The sequence below is a fragment of the Hyalella azteca genome, unplaced genomic scaffold (assembly GCF_000764305.2).
Source record: "Hyalella azteca isolate HAZT.00-mixed unplaced genomic scaffold, Hazt_2.0.2 contig16605, whole genome shotgun sequence".
NCBI classification, from domain to species: Eukaryota; Metazoa; Arthropoda; class Malacostraca; order Amphipoda; family Hyalellidae; genus Hyalella; species Hyalella azteca.
Window position 1 is genome coordinate 128946 of NW_025946421.1, and position 20446 is coordinate 149391.

The 20446-nt window shown below is 39.0% G+C and overlaps 1 protein-coding gene across 1 annotated transcript in view; it reads left to right on the top strand.

Moving 5' to 3' along the window:
• LOC108675941 (unconventional myosin IC) overlaps positions 1–20446 on the top strand; it is a 53786-nt gene that overhangs the window by 10691 nt on the left and 22649 nt on the right. Inside the window, exons 2-5 of the mRNA XM_018163997.2 lie at positions 5965–6100; positions 7548–7663; positions 8055–8125; positions 14393–14601. Coding sequence (XP_018019486.1) covers positions 5975–6100; positions 7548–7663; positions 8055–8125; positions 14393–14601 — 522 coding nt within the window. The 5' untranslated portion in view covers positions 5965–5974. The remainder of the gene's footprint in view (positions 1–5964; positions 6101–7547; positions 7664–8054; positions 8126–14392; positions 14602–20446) is intronic.

The window sequence follows — 20446 nt, forward strand, 5'->3', positions numbered from 1 at the left end:
ATGAAACATTCCATTAAGTAATCATTTTTACACGAAACTTCTTGACCAGAATCGGTCACAACAAATTTATTACTCGTTCAGTACATGCATGAGTGATCTTTTCAAATCCTTCATATTATTTATATTTAGTTACCAACAATTATGATAACTCTTCATTAAAGTAGAAATAATTGTACTTAATATTAGATCCCGTGTCCTGAATCATAACTGAAAGAGCTTTAGTTGTAAACGATATACCTGTGGATGACGGCCGCTGATCATAAACATCTTATCTATTGAGTGTCAGTGTGTACACAATGAACTGTCATTGATTCTGTTCTCTCTCTTGTGGATTTATAATGAGTATATAAATTTTCCCTTCATAAAGCTGACTCCCTAATAATTGATCCATATTACTTACCTATGTCATTAATCTGCGTAAATCGCAAGTTGACTGACAAGAATTTAAAAGCAAGGAAAATGCCAAGTAAATTTATTGAAAACTATTTCTTTGAAGATGTGGTGAATTTACTCGGTCTTTTGTTCCTTTTAAATTTTAATTGATTCACATATATCTGGTCTTGACTTGCACATGCTCTTATCGCCGGCACCATTCAATGTCGTTCAACATTCAATTCATGTGTTTCTCTTCTCATCCTGTCGCTGTAAATCCAGTATCATTTATTTTCTCTGCACTTTGATTGCATAATATTATCGTATTATTCAAAACAGTTCCGTAAATCATTCAGCTCTAAATATTATTATTGCATCTGGTTTTAATTTCAATTTCAATTCCATATTTTACAAAATGCTCATTGAATCAATGAAAATGGGGCCACTTTTTTTCTGGCCTCTGATCCGTTGTCTCGGAGGCTCGCTCCCGAAACCCAGTTTTGGGCGAGGGCCATACCAGCCAGAGCGGCCCACACGTGCTACCAGCGCAACTGTCCGGCCGCTGCCGGCGACTAACCGAACGAGATGATGAAAATCAGTGCGGTTGTGGGTAGAGAGTTGAACTTGTTGCCGACTCCTCCCTTAGTTATTGAAGTTTTTTTTATTTGTTGTCGACTACGGTATCTTGGTTACTGAAGATTTTTTGTTGAATTTGATGTCGACTCTCTTGGTTATTTAAGATTTTTTTGTTGAAATTGTTGCCGACTCCTCCCTTAGTTATTGCAGATTTTTTTTTAATTCGTTGTCGACTCTCTTAGTTATTGAAGATTTTTTTTGAATTTTTTGGCGACTCCCTTAATTAGTTATTGAATAATTTTTTTGTTGAAATTGTTGTCGACTCTCTTGGTTATTGAGGATTTTTTTGTTGAATTTGTTGTCGACTCTCATGGTTATTGAAAATTTTTTTGGTTGAAATTGTTGCCGATTTGTCCCTTACTTATTGCAGATTTTTTCAATTTGTTGTCGACTCTCTTGGTTATTGAAGAATTTTATGAATTTGTTGTCGACTCTCTTGGTTATTGAAGATTTTTTTGTTGAATTTGTTGCCGACTTTGTTGAAGATTTTGTTGAAGATTGTTTGAAGATTTGTTTGATTTCAATTTGTTGTTATTGAAGATTTTTTTTAAATTTGTTTTCGACTTTCTTAGGTATTGAAAATTTTTTATGTGGCTGTTCTTCAACTTAAAAGTTAATTGGTGCGTATTAGGTTTGTTTATTTATAGGTAATTTTTGCTGAACCTCTGTTCATTTGCGGTTGATTCAGTTAAATGAATCAGGATGTAAAAATGTCCTCTTTTCGATTGATTTTTATTGCGGGATTATTTTACTGTTGCAAATTATTATATGGGGCGGATGATATGGAGTCCTAACGTCACATCCAAAGAGTAGTGACTGCGTGTTCGGTGCTATATAGTCGCTTATATCGGCTGCGTGATATCGGCTGCGTGAGTTAATTTAGATCCGTTACTATGCACAGACATGTAAGAAAAATTCGTTCCATGCAGCTCTTCTAAATTAGGCTCAAATTTGGGACCAGACTCTAAGCGGTGATTATCTATCATCACTTTCGACGATATTCGAAGCTATTTTGCTCCTATTTGTTATTGAATTTTTCAAATATCACGAATTACCTTTAAATTTCATCACAAGCATTAAGGTCTTTCCTCATCTGATATCTAGAACGCCTGGAACATTGAGTCATCGTGAACTCTTCGTGTTCAGTTTTGGGTGTAAGCTGAATAAAAAGTGGTCGTTGCGTTCTGCGTGATCGCTTCCTTTGTGGCTACAGCCTTGACCAAACATGGCGGGGCACGGGTGGCGTCACTTGCTAGGGAAATGCATGGTTGAAAATTGGCTTAGATGCACAGTCACGGTCATCAAAACAAAAATATTTGAATATCAATTCATTCTTTCGCCATATTTTTAGATTCGTCATTATTCTATTGAAATTTCAGGCTTTATCATTTGTGCTATTTATTTAAATGAGTAAACATTATTTGAATGTTGTGCACACAGAAAATCATTGTTATGCATGGTGATGATCTTGAAGTAAGCGAATTGTATCGACTATTTAATACATTGATTTTAGAATAGAATAGAAGTGTCGGCACTGAAGAAATAGACCCATGGCCTGTTGCCGATTCTTGTGCTTTCGTGACTTGATTCACAAGGGATCCGGCCTTTGGAACCCGATCTTTCCACAATTTTTGAACTCGTACATGACTCAAAGCGAAAACGAACGGCTTTACTGGCGCTGTACGTAAAAGTAAAACTTTGAAAGGCTTAGTCCTCTTGATTTCATTTTGGAAATCAACTTGCTTCATTAACTCCCGTTTCGTTCGCAAGCACCGCGCACTCACCTGTTACTCAGCGGAGGTCTCTTTGTATGAGAAGCGCCGCGCCTAAAATTAGATCTCTTCTTTATACGGCCAACGAGCGGGTGGGGGTTGCCCGACTAGCACGCAGAGAAATGAGTGAGACTTGTCCATAACGCGAACCTTTTTAGCCCATTTTCTCATTTATGGAAAAAACGCCCCATTGTGCTCGTCATGTCCGTCCGTCCGTCCATCCGTGACTTAATGTTTTCTTCGATGAGAAAATGCGCTCTCTGTCACTCACTGCAGTGAGTACTGAGTTGTATTTTTTACCCCAGTGTGTATCATCCTTGCATCCAGCATAAAGGCGTATCTGTGCTGCTTGCACAAAGTTTGTCACTATTAGGACACTGTAACCTGGGGCCATACTTTCAAAACTCGCTAAGTGAACGTAAGTACTTACGCTCTATTTTCTTGTCTATGATTGGTGGATTTTGCTTGAAAGGCCGTCAATGATTGGCTGATGAACTTACGATCTCTTAACTTTTTTGAAAGAATGGGCCCTGCAGTTCTCTATTGCGAGTGTAGGGTATTGATGTACAGAATGTCAGCCGGGCACACGTGTTGATTATTAGAGCGTGACAGCATTGGATGTCAATTTAGCATCTCTGTTGCTCATAGAATAATTTAAATTACGAAATTCGAAGCTTTTGAATTCGAATGCAAACTTGTATTTACGAAATTCGGTCACTTGACTCGCCATAGAAACTCGTTACGGCCCTAACAAGTGTATGCATTTATTTATTGATTGCATCTCATTGAGATGGCTCGCATGAAAGTATTTTTTCCACGATAAGAGTCAAGCTTATCAGGTTTATGTGGATCATATCATATGCAAATGTCCCTATACTCTCAGAGACGTCTTGCTGCTTCTTATCTCTGTTCATGTAACCTATTGTATTTCAACCTCGCAAGGCTCGTCTGCATGCCACTCAGCAGTGCTGCGTTCGACCGCGTTGTAGTTAAGATTGCAGTGTTGTAAGGTTGCAGACTTGGATATCTTCATCCACACGGTTTTAAAGCAGTTTAAAACTGTTTTTAATCGTAAGTTGAACTTTTGTCGAAATAATTAATTACAATCCCTACCATTATTTAGGCTCCTAGCTCCAGAATTCTCGCCTGTAAAAGTTGACCCTGGTCTCATCCAAGTTCAATTTCAATTCTAAGTTCAATTTTAATTCTTAGTTAAATTCTAAGTTCAAAAGAAAAGCTTGTGTCCACTGGTCTTGACGTGTTCATTGTGCGAGAAATATTGCTAAGTATATGCAAGGACGCTGAGGGCATGATTATTGGGGCAGCAGTTAATTGTAATATCACGTCTTCTACTTCGTGTCACGTTAATTTTTAAAAATGGTATATAAGCGAGGTATGTTAAAATTGCTAAGTTTTAAAGTTAGGATCGAGGCATGTTAATATTGAACAATATACTTTTGCATGGGATGTTGATAAAGTCAATGCGGTCATATTGCGACCGTATATTAGTAGCTCATGAAGTAATGCTCGATCCTTGCAACAAAATTAAGAGAACATCAACTTTTATAGGCGCTAGGATTATTACCCTGGAAACTTGACAAATTACTGCGTGTTTTACGCGTTTCTTTAAGATGTAATTCTGTATAGCAACGAACTCACTCATTTATAGAACTACCTAGCGATAGATGGGGTAAAAATTATCTAGTTATTAAATAACTATTAAACTATTTCCTATCGATGTAATTGAAATCGTTGACCAATTTTGCCCGATATGAAGATATCCCCGCGAATTCAACTCGCTTTTTATTTGCATCTGGCATCTAAAGGCATTTTTTTAAATTAAGCAGCGTGTGTTTTAGAAAAAACACCAATGAATAAGTTAAAAATATAATAATAATGAAATATATACACTGATAAGATCTAAAAACTCTCAATAAATATACTCAGATTTGCCACTCCTAAAATTGAAATGATCTATTATGTTACCCTTTTAGCGCATTTTCTCATTTATGGAAATAATGCGCTATTGTGCTGGCCATGTCCGTCTGTCCGTCTGTCTGTCTGTCCGTCTGTCCGTGACTGTACGTTTTCGTCGACGAGAAAATGCGCTCTCTTTCACTCACTGCAGTGAGTACTGAGTTATATTTTTTTAGTTTAAAGCTGATCGAGAAAAGGTCATGCATTTAGTTAGATGATTCCTTGCATTTCCCGTTGACATGACGGCCCTTAATTACCTTGCATTTTCTAGCTGAAAGATAACAGCTGCTCCCTCGCTGTTATCGCTGATAACATGCACAGCTAATGAGATAGCGGGATGTGCAAGGTGAACTCGGCTTGATTTATGATAATATTGCATTTCACAATTATATGAGAGATTCCTCAGATTCGTGAATGACATTTCCTGTGAGCAGCTGGCATTTTTTCCCAGATTAATAAGAGGGATATGCGCTTTGTTGCCTTCATGAAAGATCAAGAAAAATGGTAAATAATTGGAAACTGGCAAAAAAAAATCCGTTCAAATGATCGAGCATGAGATTTGCGTGTAAACCCGGCTACTTTTTATACACCTGGGATAATTTAAACGTAGATTACCCTACTGAATTTTATTATGTCCTCTCATGACCGGCAATTCGGAGTATCCGGTCTGTAAATACGCTTACATTCGATGCATTATTTTATTTTCTGTATGAGTGATGTGGTTGAATATAGCATCTTGTTAATTTGCAGACGTACTTCCATAGAGACAGTTTCTCTATATTCAATGTTAGATCCTCCTCTGTAACGATGCGATGTCAGATTCAGGATTGTGCGACAAACCTGTGTGCGTTAATGAATATGTAAGCGTCGTAAAGTGAACAATACACATTATTCTTAAAGTGACGTACGAATTTACATTAAGTGTATCCGTAAAGTGACGAATAATTCTTACACGTGTTACACTTGATTCAAGAAATTTTTCCGATATCGCGAATTGAATCTTGTACAACAAACCGCTCTTGATTACTCAGGTGATCCAACAGTGTTTTTGGTGCGTTATTTCAGTAATAAGTGATCGAAATTTAATTGGAGGCTCATAATATATTATGCTTGGTCGTTGCTGGGTATGCTGTAGTGTTTGATTGCGCTTACAATTATTATTTTGGAAATGAATTAATTAATTATTCTTTCCATTTGTTACTGACAGACACGAACTGATGGAGTCTTCACTGGACGACCGGCACCGAGTAGGTGTGCCGGACGCTATCCTGCTGGAGGACTACATGAGCGAAGAGGTCTTCAGGGATAACCTCAGGAAACGATACATGAACAACCATATATACGTGAGTAACGTGATACATGAACAACCATATATACGTGAGTAACGTGATACATGAACGATACATGAACAACCATATATACGTGAGTAACGTGATACATGAACAACCATATATACGTGAGTAACGTGATACATGAACTACCATATATACATGAGTAACGTGATATACGCGAGTAACGTGATCATAGTTATCTTAATTATCTTCACTAAGTTTAGATTTGATTCTATACTGAATTCTCACATTCGACGTCGAAAGTTTGTTACTACAGCGCACCGGAGAACGTGAACGAAACGATACGGAAGATATGACAGTAGTTTGATAGCAGACATGTATTAAAATATCTTAGTGGATATAATATGTAGATTAAAGTTAGATTAAAACACCTTGCTATTGTCTAACTACTGCGACTATGCAAATGCTCCGCGCATTTTTTGTTTGATTTAACGTATTAATGTAGCCACTATGTTAGGTGTAGGTTTTGATTTGAAAAATCGCATCAGGTTTTTATTTTAAAAAATCGCATCAGGTTTTTATTTGAAAAATCGCATCAGGTTTTTATTTGAAAATGGCATCAGGTTTCGATTTGAAAAATCGCATCAGGTTTTGATTGGAAAAATCGCATCAAACTAATAAATAACCAAGATTTGAAACACCAATTCCAGTAAAGGCTTTTATGAATCCAAGTTTCAGGTTGTCACATGATGTCTATGTGTGTGCACGACTCATGCAGACCATAGCATGCGGTCATGTCTATAGATGTTGATGACTTAGCTGTTGACATGAGCTTGTTTACTTTCACGTGACCACGAGATAAACAGCGATCGCTGCTGTAAACAAGCAATGTTGCGATTTAATATCTCGATCCAAAGCAAGTGTTGTATATACGCTCTGCCTTTTAGCTATGTTGACTTGATTATAGTCAAGCAATAGCGTCTATAATAGTTCTAAATGTTAATGGTCAGTTTGCTTGTTTTTTTTTCGTACGGTGCTGATTATCGGTACCTAATGCGTACAATATTCTTACTGAATTATATTTTTTAGACCACGAATAATTTTCAATATTTTTCAACAATATTCTGGCCGTTATATTATGGTAGTCAAATTTACTGTCGCTTACGCTCTGCTCACGCCCGAAATATTATCCATAATTTATTTTGTAATCCTTCATTTATTTTGTTGTCATTGTGGTATTATGAATTAATGAACATACCAATATTTGAAGTGTCTTTATCTATGGTTGAAGTCACATGTTCGTTCATGCAGTTTAGTTTAAGCTTTTTGTTCAGTTTATCAACGGTTAATTTAAGAGACGCACACAATGCCATGTCTCATATCCGTAATTGGTGTCTGTGATGAACCGTGCTCATGTGGCCAGTAATGTACTGGTATCGTTACCACCATTGAAGAGACCGTGAACATGTTACCAGTAATGTACTCTGTTGTTCCACAGACGTACATCGGTCAGGTGCTGGTGTCGGTGAACCCTTACAAGGAGCTTGGTCTGTACACGGACGCAGTCATGGAGCAGTACAGGAGGATCAACTTCTACCAGGTCCCACCCAGCATGTCAGTAATGCTTAATTAAATCGTTATGAAATACTCCCATACTCGATAGGTTATCTTTATTGGCTTTATTATTATTGCTACACACAAAATAATGTGAGGCACGAAATAAGTTATGTAGGTAGTTGTCCTGGAATATCTGGAACATTCAGTGATCTTTTATACGATTTGGGTCATTTTCGGTACAAGTGCAATCAATTTTTTATTTTTCGTAAAAAAATAATGTTACTAACAACTTTTTTCTCATCACTTACAAGAAATGTTTCGGGGTATAATAATTTTTAGCTTTCTGGTGCGAATTACGAAATAGACAGACATCGTAATCGTTTAAATAACCGAATTAATATAATTTTCTTGTTACAAACTGTCACCAGGAAGTTTTCGTTGTTTGCAGTTTCGCCATCGCCGAGAATGCCTTCCGCTGCATGGTGGCCGAGAGCAGCGATCAGTGCATCCTTATATCGGGTGAATATTATTATTATTATTATATATGTGAATATTATTATATATTAGAGGTGAATATTATTATATTTTTTCGCAGGTCTGTGCCTCCCGCAGGCCGGTGCCTCCCGCAGGCCTGTGCCTCCCGCAGGCCTGTGCCTCCCGCAGGCCTGTGCCTCCCGCAGGCCTGTGCCTCCCACAGGCCGGTGCCTCCCGCAGGCCTGTGCCTCCCGCAGGCCTGTGCCTCCCGCAGGCCTGTGCCTCCCGCAGGCCTGTGCCTCCCGCAGGCCGGTGCCTCCCACAGGCCAGTGCCTCCCACAGGCCAGTGCCTCCCGCAGGCCAGTGCCCCCCGCAGGCCAGTGCCTCCCACAGGCCAGTGCCTCCCACAGGCCGGTGCCTCCCGCAGGCCAGTGCCTCCCACAGGCCAGTGCCTCCCGCAGCCTCCCGCAGGCCAGTGCCTCCCGCAGGCCAGTGCCTCCCGCGGCTGGTGCCTCCCGCAGGCCAGTGCTTCCCGCAGGCTGGTGCTTCCCGCAGGCCATGCCAGTTGCGGTGCGCCGCCGTAGATTTTCAAATTATTCTTTCCTAGTACATGCTCCTGTTTAATGTTTTATTTTTCACGATTGTTTAATTTATTAAGCAATTTTTCCCTTAAATGATGTCACATAACACATGCGACCCCATCGTACATGTAACCCCCAAAATACATGCAATCACATATAAATTAAAAATTGATTATATTATAACATTTGATATTAATATCGGTTATTCAGGGCATGAACACTCTGACTCGCTGCGTGTCGCGAACCTGTCGTCATGCTAGCGCTGTACGTCTGTTTCGCGTTACCTTTCACTGAACTAACGGGTTCTTGTCACGCTAATGAGAAGATATATCACGCTGATGAGACGACATCACGTTAATGAGAGGACATCACGCTAATGAGCCAGCAGTATGCTAGCGAGGGTGATTATGTATCGATAATGAGTAATCAAGCTTACATCTGAGCAGCTCGTTGGATATCCAGCTAATGAGTAAGCGTAAAGATAATGAGAGAACACGAATTAATGTGTGGTGCTAATGAGCGAGCTTGATGCTAATGAGTGTGACGCTAACGATTGAGTGTGACGCTAATGAGTGATATTGACGCTAATGAGTGAGTGTGACGCTAACGATTGAGTGTGACGCTAATGAGTGAGTGTGACGCTAATTAGTGCGTGTGACGCTAATGAATGAGTGTGACGCTAATGAGTGAGTGTGACACTAATGAGTGATATTGACGCTAATGAGTGAGTGTGACGCTAATGAGTGAGTGTGACACTAATGAGTGATATTGACGCTAATGAGTGAGTGTGACGCTAATGAGTGAGTGTGACGCTAGTGAGTGAGTGTGACGCTAATGAGTGATATTGACGCTAATGAGTGTGACGCTAATGAGTGCGTGTGACGTTAATGAATGAGAGTGACGCTAATAAGTGAGTGTGACGCTAATGAGTTGTTGTGATGACCTAATAATAATAATAATGATTGAGACTTTCTGTATGGAAGTGCAATCAAGACGCTCGGTTCAAAGGTACAATCAATTTTCCGTAAACCTGAAGAACGACATAAGTGACCGTCACTTGTAGAGAATTAGCCTGACAATATTGCTGCAATCTCATTAAAATGAGTGATAAATGAGTGGTTAACTAATTCTAAGTTCGGAAATATCACTGAAATATCAAGAAAATAAAGGATTAGATCAAGCTATTAGCCAGTTTAGATTAAATGCTGAAGTTTTAGTTAGCCTTCATTTGTCTATACATGGTTATAATATTTATTTATCTAATGACAATGTAACAGTTATCTGCTGGTCTGGTTTCTATTTAATTGCATTTAATGTTGCAAGCCGTCGCCATGCTGACGCTTAGCGCTGCTGTGCCATCAAAGACGCGCCTGTTCCCGCGACGTCTTCAATGCGTGCATCGCTTACATCACGCATGTTATGGCTGCGTGTGCATTTGTTGTGTGCACTGCATGTGCTGCGTGCACTGCATGTGCTGCGTGCACTGCATGTGCTGCGTGCACTGCATGTGCTGCGTGCACTGCATGTGCTGCGTGCACTGCATGCACGTATTTAGTCGCCCTTCCCTCGTGCCTGTGAAGGACGATGCCCTGCAAGCTGCTCAGATCCTTCAGTTCGCTGCCCTGCGATATGATGCTTAGTGCCTTCATTTACTTTGCTTTAATTTACCCTTCAATATTACTATGCTTTAATTTGCCTTGCATTACCGAAACGATTTGAATTAATATTTTTCTTTACATATTTCAGCATCTTGCGAAGTTTACTCAGCATCTAATTTATGTTTAATGAAATTTGAGTTAAAGTGATGAACTAAAATGATGTAAATTTTTTTTGCTTGTGATCCGATTGGGCCTAAGAACCATTGCGCGAACCATGCCATTGACGTCGAATTTATTCGAAAGGATTATATTGAAAGTTCTATTTGTCAAATGTAGTTGCGCTTTTGTTAACGGAACCAGAAAATTGAGAGATAAGTCTATGATCCAGGCACTGGTTATCAACTTATCCTAGTCGAGGTATTCAAAGTGTTTAATTTAATAATTGTTGACTAGTGCTGTACAACACACCTCCACTTTGTGCTGCATTGCTCGGCGTGTGTCTTTGTGCGTTTTTTTGCATGTTGCGCACGGTGTATGCTGTTATGCTTCTTCATAACACATCACAATCTGCGCATGACATCACTAGTTGTGTTGCGACAGTAGAGTTGAGTTGCGACTTGTTGAGTCTAGTTGTGTTGCACAGCACTATATATAGTTGTGTTGCACAGCATCTATAGCGTATCTGCGTCATTGGTGTTGAATGTATGGTATTGTGCGCGACTGCGCCTTGTTTATACCCCCAATTTATCCCCCCATTGTAAAGCACATCACTGCACCCTGATGTGCACTGCAGCGCCGAGCCCAGCCCATGGAAAACCTCACCTTTGAACCTTTAATCTGGCGCATCCCACCTAGGCTGCGCGGGAAGGGGGCGCTGTGAGGCGGCAAGGGGGGTGGGTCGATGTTATGGCAAGGTTTTTTTATGTTTAACTAAAATGTTGGGATGGTGCATGGCCGATGTGGTGGTAAGGTTTTTATGTTTAACTAAAATGTTAGGATGGTTGCGAGAATGTTGGTACTCGCACTATGTGATAGTTGGGGTCATCATTTATGTGTAGCAACTTCTTATGGATGTCTAACGCGTGTTAGTTTGCACAGATGTTTTATGCTAACGAACTTCAAACGATGTGTAAACTTTCAGACGTCCTGTGTTTTGGGTGAAAATAAAATCTTTCAACTGTAATGTTGCGAAGATTATTATGAATTACTTTGACATATTTTTCAAGGTGTCCTCATCGACTAAATCCGAAACTATATTTTTTTCACGGGTAGAAATCGTCCAAAATGCTGATTATCGAGCGAGCAATCACTAATTGCGAAATCAACGCAAAAACCCCTACGTAAAGATCTGAAATATTTCGCCACGGGTTTCAGAGGAATTTCCCTCAATTGACATGCATTCCGAGATCAAGGTTTAAGTATTCTAGCAATTCTTCTGTTAATGTTTAATGATTCGCATTATTGGTATGGTTAATATACGACACTGCGGTGACACCTATACCCACTGAGTGTAAATGCATGTCCCTAATTTCGCGTAACTTATTTCTTTCGAATCCCCATCGTAGTTTGCGTATATGATGGGGATTTGTGATGAATTAATTACGATGTCGTAATATAGTGATGCGTAAGAGTTGACGCTGTGCAACTGCAAGCTGCTTGATTGACTCGCCCCTGACCGATAGTTTATCGCAATAGATGGAATCTTATCTTGTTTTGAACAGACAATGCGCTACCATTGCTTATGGGTGGCCTTGAAATATACATCGTATCGTATATTCTCGTATGTTGATATAACTCTTAGAATGAAATTTCTGTAAAATAATACGAACTTATAGGTATAAAAGAATAGTTTGAACCTTATTCATCATGTATGTTGTCTGAAGCCAACGAACGACGTTAGATCAACGTAATTGTGTATGGATTAATCACTGTAATATTACGAGACCTGCGCATTTTATAGGGAATATTTTGCTAGTTGCTATTGAGCTTTTGAACAGCGATGGTCAAACGCAACATGATCATGTTGACAGATCATCGATGGTCACACTCAAAACGACCATGTTGATGCATCCTCGATGGTCACACGCAACATGATAATGTTGACCACACCTCAGTGTGCTGGATTGTGTCGTGATGGCTTGTTTAATTTAAATCGTTCATGCGTTTTCCTTCACCCTCCCCCATGACGTTTCTCTTGTCCACGCTCAACGAAAGAGACGGAAAGACGAGTTTCCGTCTTTCTTCTTCGTAGGAAAGTAAATGCGTAATAGTATCATAAAATTAACTGCTTTGAAATAGTTGGTGAACCACTGTAACAAGATACGGTACTGCTTTATTATTTCAATCCATTTATTTCAATCCAAGTTATTCAATAGTCGTGTCTTTAATTTATTTGTTTATTGTTTTATCCTATTGTTACATACACACGTCAGCTGCAGACGCGTCTATTCCTGGTGACCTCGATCGGTATAGGATGGCCAAGTGATCCTTTGCTATTATCCTCTAGTTCATTGTTTCCCATTTGAATTAACGAGCATGACCGTGACACTGACACAGAGGAAACTACCAACGTTAAGAAGTGCGGATCAGACGATGGCTAGCTATCATGAAGAGCCGTTACATTTCGCGTGATTAAAACCAGAATTACTTCTACCATTCCTTGATTTGTTCTAACAGTGGTATACTTTATCGTCTCTGAACACAACGCATCTGAAAAAGCTGAAATGCGTTGCATGCAAGAGGTTACATATGAAAATTACCTTTCGCACTTTATTCGATTTTTGTAAGCTTTTCTATTGATGATTTTGATTTATGAAATTTGAGCTGTTTCTTTGAAAGATTTCAGAAGCACTTGTCTCTCGTAACCAAAAGACGATGTTTGAAAATTATTCTCTTCACATTTAGCGCACCGACTATATCTACAATATTAATCTTCCTTGCACCCTCACATATTTTATAATAATTGCTTTTTTTTGCAATTGATTTTGATGAGCCCCAAACATGACTAAATACTGAGAACTAAATACTGAGAACTGCTCCTGCTATTCACCACCGACCTCGCAACAGGGGAAACTTGAACAAACGAAGGTTGAGGTCATCTTCGTTTCGTGCAGCGCCTAAATAGATCATAACTTTGTTTAAGGTTCACATCGTGTGAGTTTGTTTCAGTGCCAAGGTTAGCTGCAGCTGAGACGGTGGTTAACTTTAACATAAACGAACTTTGTATAGTGCATGTTGTTGCCATCGAAAGGTTAAGAGACCGCTCTGCATCAGATCCCGAGCTGCTCTTTGAATTGATCTCGGGGTTTTTTGTTGGCGAGGGCGTTGGCGTTAAGCTCTTTGATGTCTCGCTTTCTTGTTCTTTTTCTTTTATTCCAACCTTAACTGTAATGGAATGCATGGAGGGCTGCTGTGACATTTCACGACAGTATAGATCTCAGTCTGGGCCGTACACCTTTTAGTTTTCCTTGCTGTGCAATAAACTAAACAAGAACAACGAAATTAATGGAATAGAATCGATCCTAATCGTGCTAATGTTAATTAGCATCAGAGATTGAATTTGACTGAAATTCAACTTCAAAATAATGGAAGCGAACAGTAATGAATATCAGTTCTATTTGCATCCGCTTGTAATGCATAGTGTTTCTACACAGATCGAACTTTAAATCCCACGCTTTATTTTTGTGCCCAGAGTTTTTCATATTGGTGTCATCATGCACCGTTTGTATGTTCATATTGTGCGCATCTGCGTGTCATAAATTACATTAAATTACGTTAATTTTTTGACAGGAATAGAAAATGGGATGTCTCAGAAGATGTCATGCATATGCTCACGAAAATGGGGCTCTAATGGCACGCCTGAATACATAAACCACATCTTCTGATTAATTTCCTCACCATTTCTGCTCAAGGGAAAGAGGTGCTCAAATTGCACGCCTGTATATATACCACATATTCTGATTAATTTCCTCGATATTTCTGCTCAGGAGAGACTGGCTCAAATGGCACGCCTGAATACATACCACATCATCTGATTAATTTCCTCACCATTTCTGCTCACGAAAGCGGGTCTCAAATGGCATGCCGTATACATACCACATATTCTGATCAATTTCCTCGATATTTCTCGTCAGGGGAGAGCGGTGCTGGCAAGACTGAGGCGAGCAAGCAAATTCTGCGGTACGTGGCGGCGGCGACGTTGCACCAGCACGACATCGACCTGGTCAGGGACAGACTCCTGAAGAGCAACCCTGTGCTCGAGGCCTTCGGCAACGCCAAGACAAACCGCAATGACAACTCCTCCAGATTCGGCAAATACATGGACATCGAGTTCAACTTTAAGGTAAAGGATATTGCTTTTTCTTTGATTCACAATAAAGAGGATGTGGGACAATCTATTACAGATAATTTTTGTTAAATCAGAAAGACGGTTAGGTAAATGATATTGACTCATATAATTTTGGCCATCTTGCGCAACTGTGGAGTAAAAGTATGACGCAATTATTTTGGATTTTATTTTATTCTATGAGTATTTGTTTGCAATGCCCTTGAGCAAATTTTATTGAATGAAGACAAAGACATCAAAGGGGCGTCATAGTTCAGTGCCTTCATTAATGAAAGTTTGGCGGCATTCATCCACGAATTGCGGAGCTGAAATTATGGATCCAGAAATGCAATCCCCCGAAAGTGTATTTCCAAGTTGAAATTATATTTAGACAGATCAGTGATGGTCATCATCTGAACATTACTGTGCATCTATATGTCAAAATATATTAACAATATATTGTTTTTACAAGGTTTCAATGAGTATTGTACTAAATTTCAACACTATCGTCTCTTCGGTGTACATGCTTTTACGCAGCTGTTGAGCGTAGTGTATTGTTGGATGATGTTGTCCTGAACTCTCGTCTATTAAGTACATCGCATAGCTTGCCTATTATGTACAGGAACGTCTCGCATGTCTTGCGTCACGCCTAAGAGGAAACGTCTTATCTCTTCCCGGCATCTTGTTCTCATGACGTATTACCAATTCTTTTGAGTTCTGCATCCTTATAATTAGATCGGTTACGTGTGAAAATTGCAGATCTCTAAACTAGTTGTAACTCAATAATTGTGCTTCATTTCTAGAGATATTTGCAATTCATTACTCTTAAAACAAATAGGTTTTCTTTAATTTGTAGTGTGTAATAGAATTTCTGATCGAGCTGTGAGAATTCGACTTACTAGAATAAAATTTCAATGTTCCTATTTCTTTTATGAAATTCGTAGCGCTTCAGAAAAATACTCACGACTTTGCCCGGCCTTGCTTTGAATCGAATTAGCGTTACTGGAAACCACTCGAGTTCGTTGCTACATCAGAGCGCTAAAAATTTTGCTTGCTCTCAGTTCTCGTAAAGGTTCACGTAAAATAGAAATTAACTGCAGTATCTTCAGCCTTGTTGCAGTGTTTCCTCCTTTACCATTATTGGATTATGAATTATTCTATATGAAGTACCATTCCCTTATGGACGAGCAATGTATCCTGTGTAAATTGTATGACGTTGAATTGGATTAACTGGATTAACTTAATTGTTTTCTTTTGTTTTAGAATTTAGAAGTTAATTATACTGTCCTAACTTTCATCACATGGTTAATAACTAATCGTTAGATTTTTCTACTATATTTTTTAGGTTCATTAATCTCGAACTGATGTTGCAAAGACGAATTTACTCATGCCGCCTAATTTCTAATTATTTCCCGGAAAGAAATTTGTTAATTATTCTTCAGCCTATACCATCCCCGTACTAAATTTAATTAAAATCTAGTCCTCGTTGTTCATAGGCTGCTAACTTGATTGGATTTGACTCAGGAGCTCTGGAAGAAATGGGTTAAAAAAAGCAGATATTGTAGGCTTTTCTTGTGGATCTTTTTACTAGCAGTTCTTGAGAGTACGTGCGCTGAGATGATGTCGAGGGCTGCATTTGAGGAAATAAGATTTCGTTACTCAGACCGTGACCTCGACCAGTGGGATAAACGGCCGCGCCATGACACTGCAACTCTTGCGCATTAATTGATAACTATTTTTATTTGGCCAGTCTCAGTCAGGAGTGGTAAGAGCACCGTGAATCTCTCAATCTCAAATTCCTCGGTTGAATTAAAAATTTTTTTTTTCAACTGAATACCGTTCGATTGCCATGACTTCCTTGCTTGCGAATAATAGAAGGTTTAATTAGACATGAAGCAATCATCGGCCTATAAATAAGCTGTGTTAATATTCTTGTTAGAGTGTTTCTTATACGTGTCTATAGTTGGGGTGATTCTAACACCTTGGGCGGTTTTAAGACCATGGTCCTTGCTTCCACCTTATAATAAAAATGTGATCGTCTTTCATGTAAAAATCCATACTTGATAACTGTTTCTGTATATGATTCAAAATTTATCCTTTCCCAAGCGGTCCGTTGGTTCTTATAAAGGCTTTCCCTCCCACAGCAACATGTTAGGGTATTCGCTTTGTTAGTTAGAAAAACGTTCAAGATATCTCAACGGAAGTGATGTCGTTGTGGTTTAGCATGAGATTTTCAATTGTGGTATAATATGCGGTGCTTGGAGGTCTGAATTGATCAAATTTTCCATTTCGTCGTTTCGAATTTCTTTACATTTTTAATGCATTTTTTCATTTAGTTGCTAATTCTTGGGCGCTTGCATTTTTATGAACAAAATTAATTGAGTTCAGCGTATTTACGGGCTATTGCTACATCTAAATTCTATGTCCTTCGATTTTTTATCCCCGGCCTCGGTCACTTCCTGTGGGACGTACGTGATGCCTCGTTTCGGCGCCCATGTGTGGCTTTTTTGCTGCAGCAGATGTGCTGATCGTGGGGCGAGTCTGGGGCGATACGCGCGTGTCCTGTCAGGGCAGGGCGTCTCAGGAGCCTCTGACCTCAGGTCACCTGGCTTCCCTTGACGTCAACTTGTCTTGTTCTCAGTTTAAAGAAAATCGTTGGTTTTGAGTACCTCGCGTTGGAATCGTAGTTAAAAAGAATATGATTTTACTGATTATAGGGCTTGCTTGAATTTCTTCCTCTGGGTGCCGTGTTATAATTGCCACTGAAGATAGCACACGAACTGTTGAGTACGACAGTGTGATGGTTAGTATGACAGAGGGATGTTCAGTACGATACGTTTAGTATTTTACCCATTTATTTTCTTGAATTTTTAAGGATATTATGGCCGCAATGCATAATCGTTTGAGCTCGAAAAATCCCTCATTATGAGGTGTCTGAGGTTCAAGTTTTGGAAACGTTTATGAATTAGAACTAAAATATTTTTATTTTAAAACCGGGCTGCGAAATAGATCCATGAATATTCAGCAGTTTATTAGCCTCGGGCCATATCGTTCTAACAGCAACTAGAGTAAAAACCCCGTAATCCAATTTCGCTCATCAGCAACTTGGTTTGATACGAGTCGATAACTTGTAATAAATTTTCAGAGAAGTAGAAAGAAAGGAAGAGAGAAATGGAGAGAGAGAGAGAGAAAGGAATGTTTACATAGAAGCCTGACCTGGTCGACGATGTTTGGAATCAACTAAGCGTCTCTAGTTATAGGTACAACAGTAATTTGCTGTCGACTTTTATGAATTTCGCTCGAATTTGTTTCTCTTTCAGCTTTACTTTTTAATAGAATGAAATTGCCAAAATAAAACATGAGTTAGCGATGAGTTAGCGGTGCCAAAAGACATACATGCACTGTATTGCATACACGCATACGTGCCTTGCCCCACGTTAGTGCTGCATGGCCACGAGCTTTTTAGACCCCATACTTGCCTACGTGCCTTCCCTCGTGCCCGTGCTTGTATGTCACTACCGCATGCACGCTTCGTATGACCACAAAAACAAACGATCGAGACCTCTGACATTTTAGTGGCACCAAGCTTATGTGGCGAATGGGACAGTTGCAAGAAATGAAGGAACTTTAAACTCAGGGTGTTAGTTCAACTTAAGAAACACACGTGAGTGCTTGTAATTAACCTTACACCTACTAGACGCCCGAAGAAAGTGAAAGGAATGAAAGTTCACATCGCCTGCTCTTCCAATTTGGCATTTCGTGCGCCGGGATTCGGGCAAAATAGAAAGTTGTTGCCAAGCTCGATTTAGTTCCATACCAACGGTGCCGCAATCAAATGCTATTAATAATTTTACTTGCTCAGTTCGAACAAGTATTTTTATTCCTTTGAGTAAGTTTTGACTGAATTAAAGTAATTGAATTGCTGTGTGATGAATGTAGTTACATAAAGTCGTTAGTTCAGGTCACGTGGCCCAGCTTGTGTTAAATCGCTCGACATAGCATTGGCGATATGCATGCACCTCAAGAGCTTAATAGTTGATGTAATTCGCAATATTCATGTTTCGTCGTGCAATAAAACCTGCTCAGCAGCTCTGGCGATGTGAACAGACCGAGATGTACAATAATTATTACAAATCATACTAACCATTACCAATTACACCAATTGTTACCAATTACACAAATTATTAACAATTACACCAATTGTTACCAATTACACCAATTATTAACAATTACACCAATTGTTACCAATTACACCAATTATTAACAATTACATCATTTATTACCAATTAACATTAGACCAGCTTGTAATGCTCAGCATTGAAAGACTTAATTTTAGGTCGTGTCATGCTCGACCTAATTCATGCTCGGTCGAGTCATGTATGATTTACTCATGATCTTTGCGACCTATAAGCATTTTATGACAGATTGTTTGCCTACGAAAAGTTGTTTATTTTTTGTACAGCTGGTTCCTGGGAGATTAGCTGAAATTGTAGTATTTTATTCGTACTTAACATTCCTGTCTCGTGAATAACAATTACATCATAACAATTAATAGCTGATGATATAATCACAACGTTATTCAAATGATAAAGTTCGTTCGCTCCAGCAAAATGCCTAAAATTCGTTTAAAAATGGCCTTCCTGCTGCACTGCTGCAAGTATCGTTAGAATTGTCCCGGCATTTTATTAGAAAGGCTGTTTATTAGGCATTCGCAGAATTAATACAGGAAATAAATTACCTGTGTTTCACCATTAATATTCGTATCGACTTGAGTGTGGAATAATGAAATTAAATATCCCGAATAATGGAATTATAATGAAATAAGAAATCATCCCGAAAAATGGAATTATAAAGATATTATAACATATCCCGAATAATGGAATTATAATGAACTAAAAAATTATCCCGTATATCGAAATTATAACGAAATAAGAAATTATCCTTAACATTGAACACTGGAATAAGTTATCTGTTGAGGCATTAGCTGGGCCAGAGGGCGCGCTGCATTATATTATTCGACGTTGGGACAGTTTCTCCTCATCACAAATTTAGGTGTGTTTTTTGCAATCCAAATTGCAACTCTGTCCTGGGCAGGGTTTTCTTTAACGCTGTATCATGCAACTATTAATATTTGACGCGTCAGGTGGTACAAGTGAATGCATGGCCGCAGCACAGCTGGTTAACTCTGCTGCCTGAGGCTGGATCCCTGCCCACAGCTGGTGCTATAGAACCAGCTAGTTTGGGGCGCTGTAGGTGGTGCATTGTGTTTGGTTTTAAACATCATGTTGCATTTATCGCTTAAAAGTATTAAGAGACCCCAGATCTTGTTGCAATATAATTTACTTGCTTATATTCACCTCGTTTTACTAAAGTTGTCATTTACTGCGAAGCTGATCGTAGTTGATGTTTAGGTGCCTGCCTGTTCGACTTAATCTATCAGTGAGTGAGACATATTTTGTATTTATTGGATGCGAGTATTATTGTTATAAGAGTTAAAACACTTATAACGTGTAGGACTTGAGTGTGTTAGAACTTATAACTTATATTATTAATAAGTGTTATACATTGTTATGGGTGTTAGAACAATGTTATATTATGGAGATGAAGGCTGCTTGTTTAGCCGACTGAATGGGCTATGATGAAAGGAAGTAAACTTATTTTTTTCGAGTCGGTAAATTTCTTGGAATGTTTATCGGTTGGAGTACTTCCACATGGTTTTTAATAAGATTGATCATAAAATAGGTAAATGCCTTTTTGTTAAAAAATGATCCATCGACAGCTTTCGTTGGGTAGCTGTATTTACTCAAGTCGTCTTGAAAAATTTTATTTCGGACGAATTTTTTCGTCGTCTTGGATTGATGTT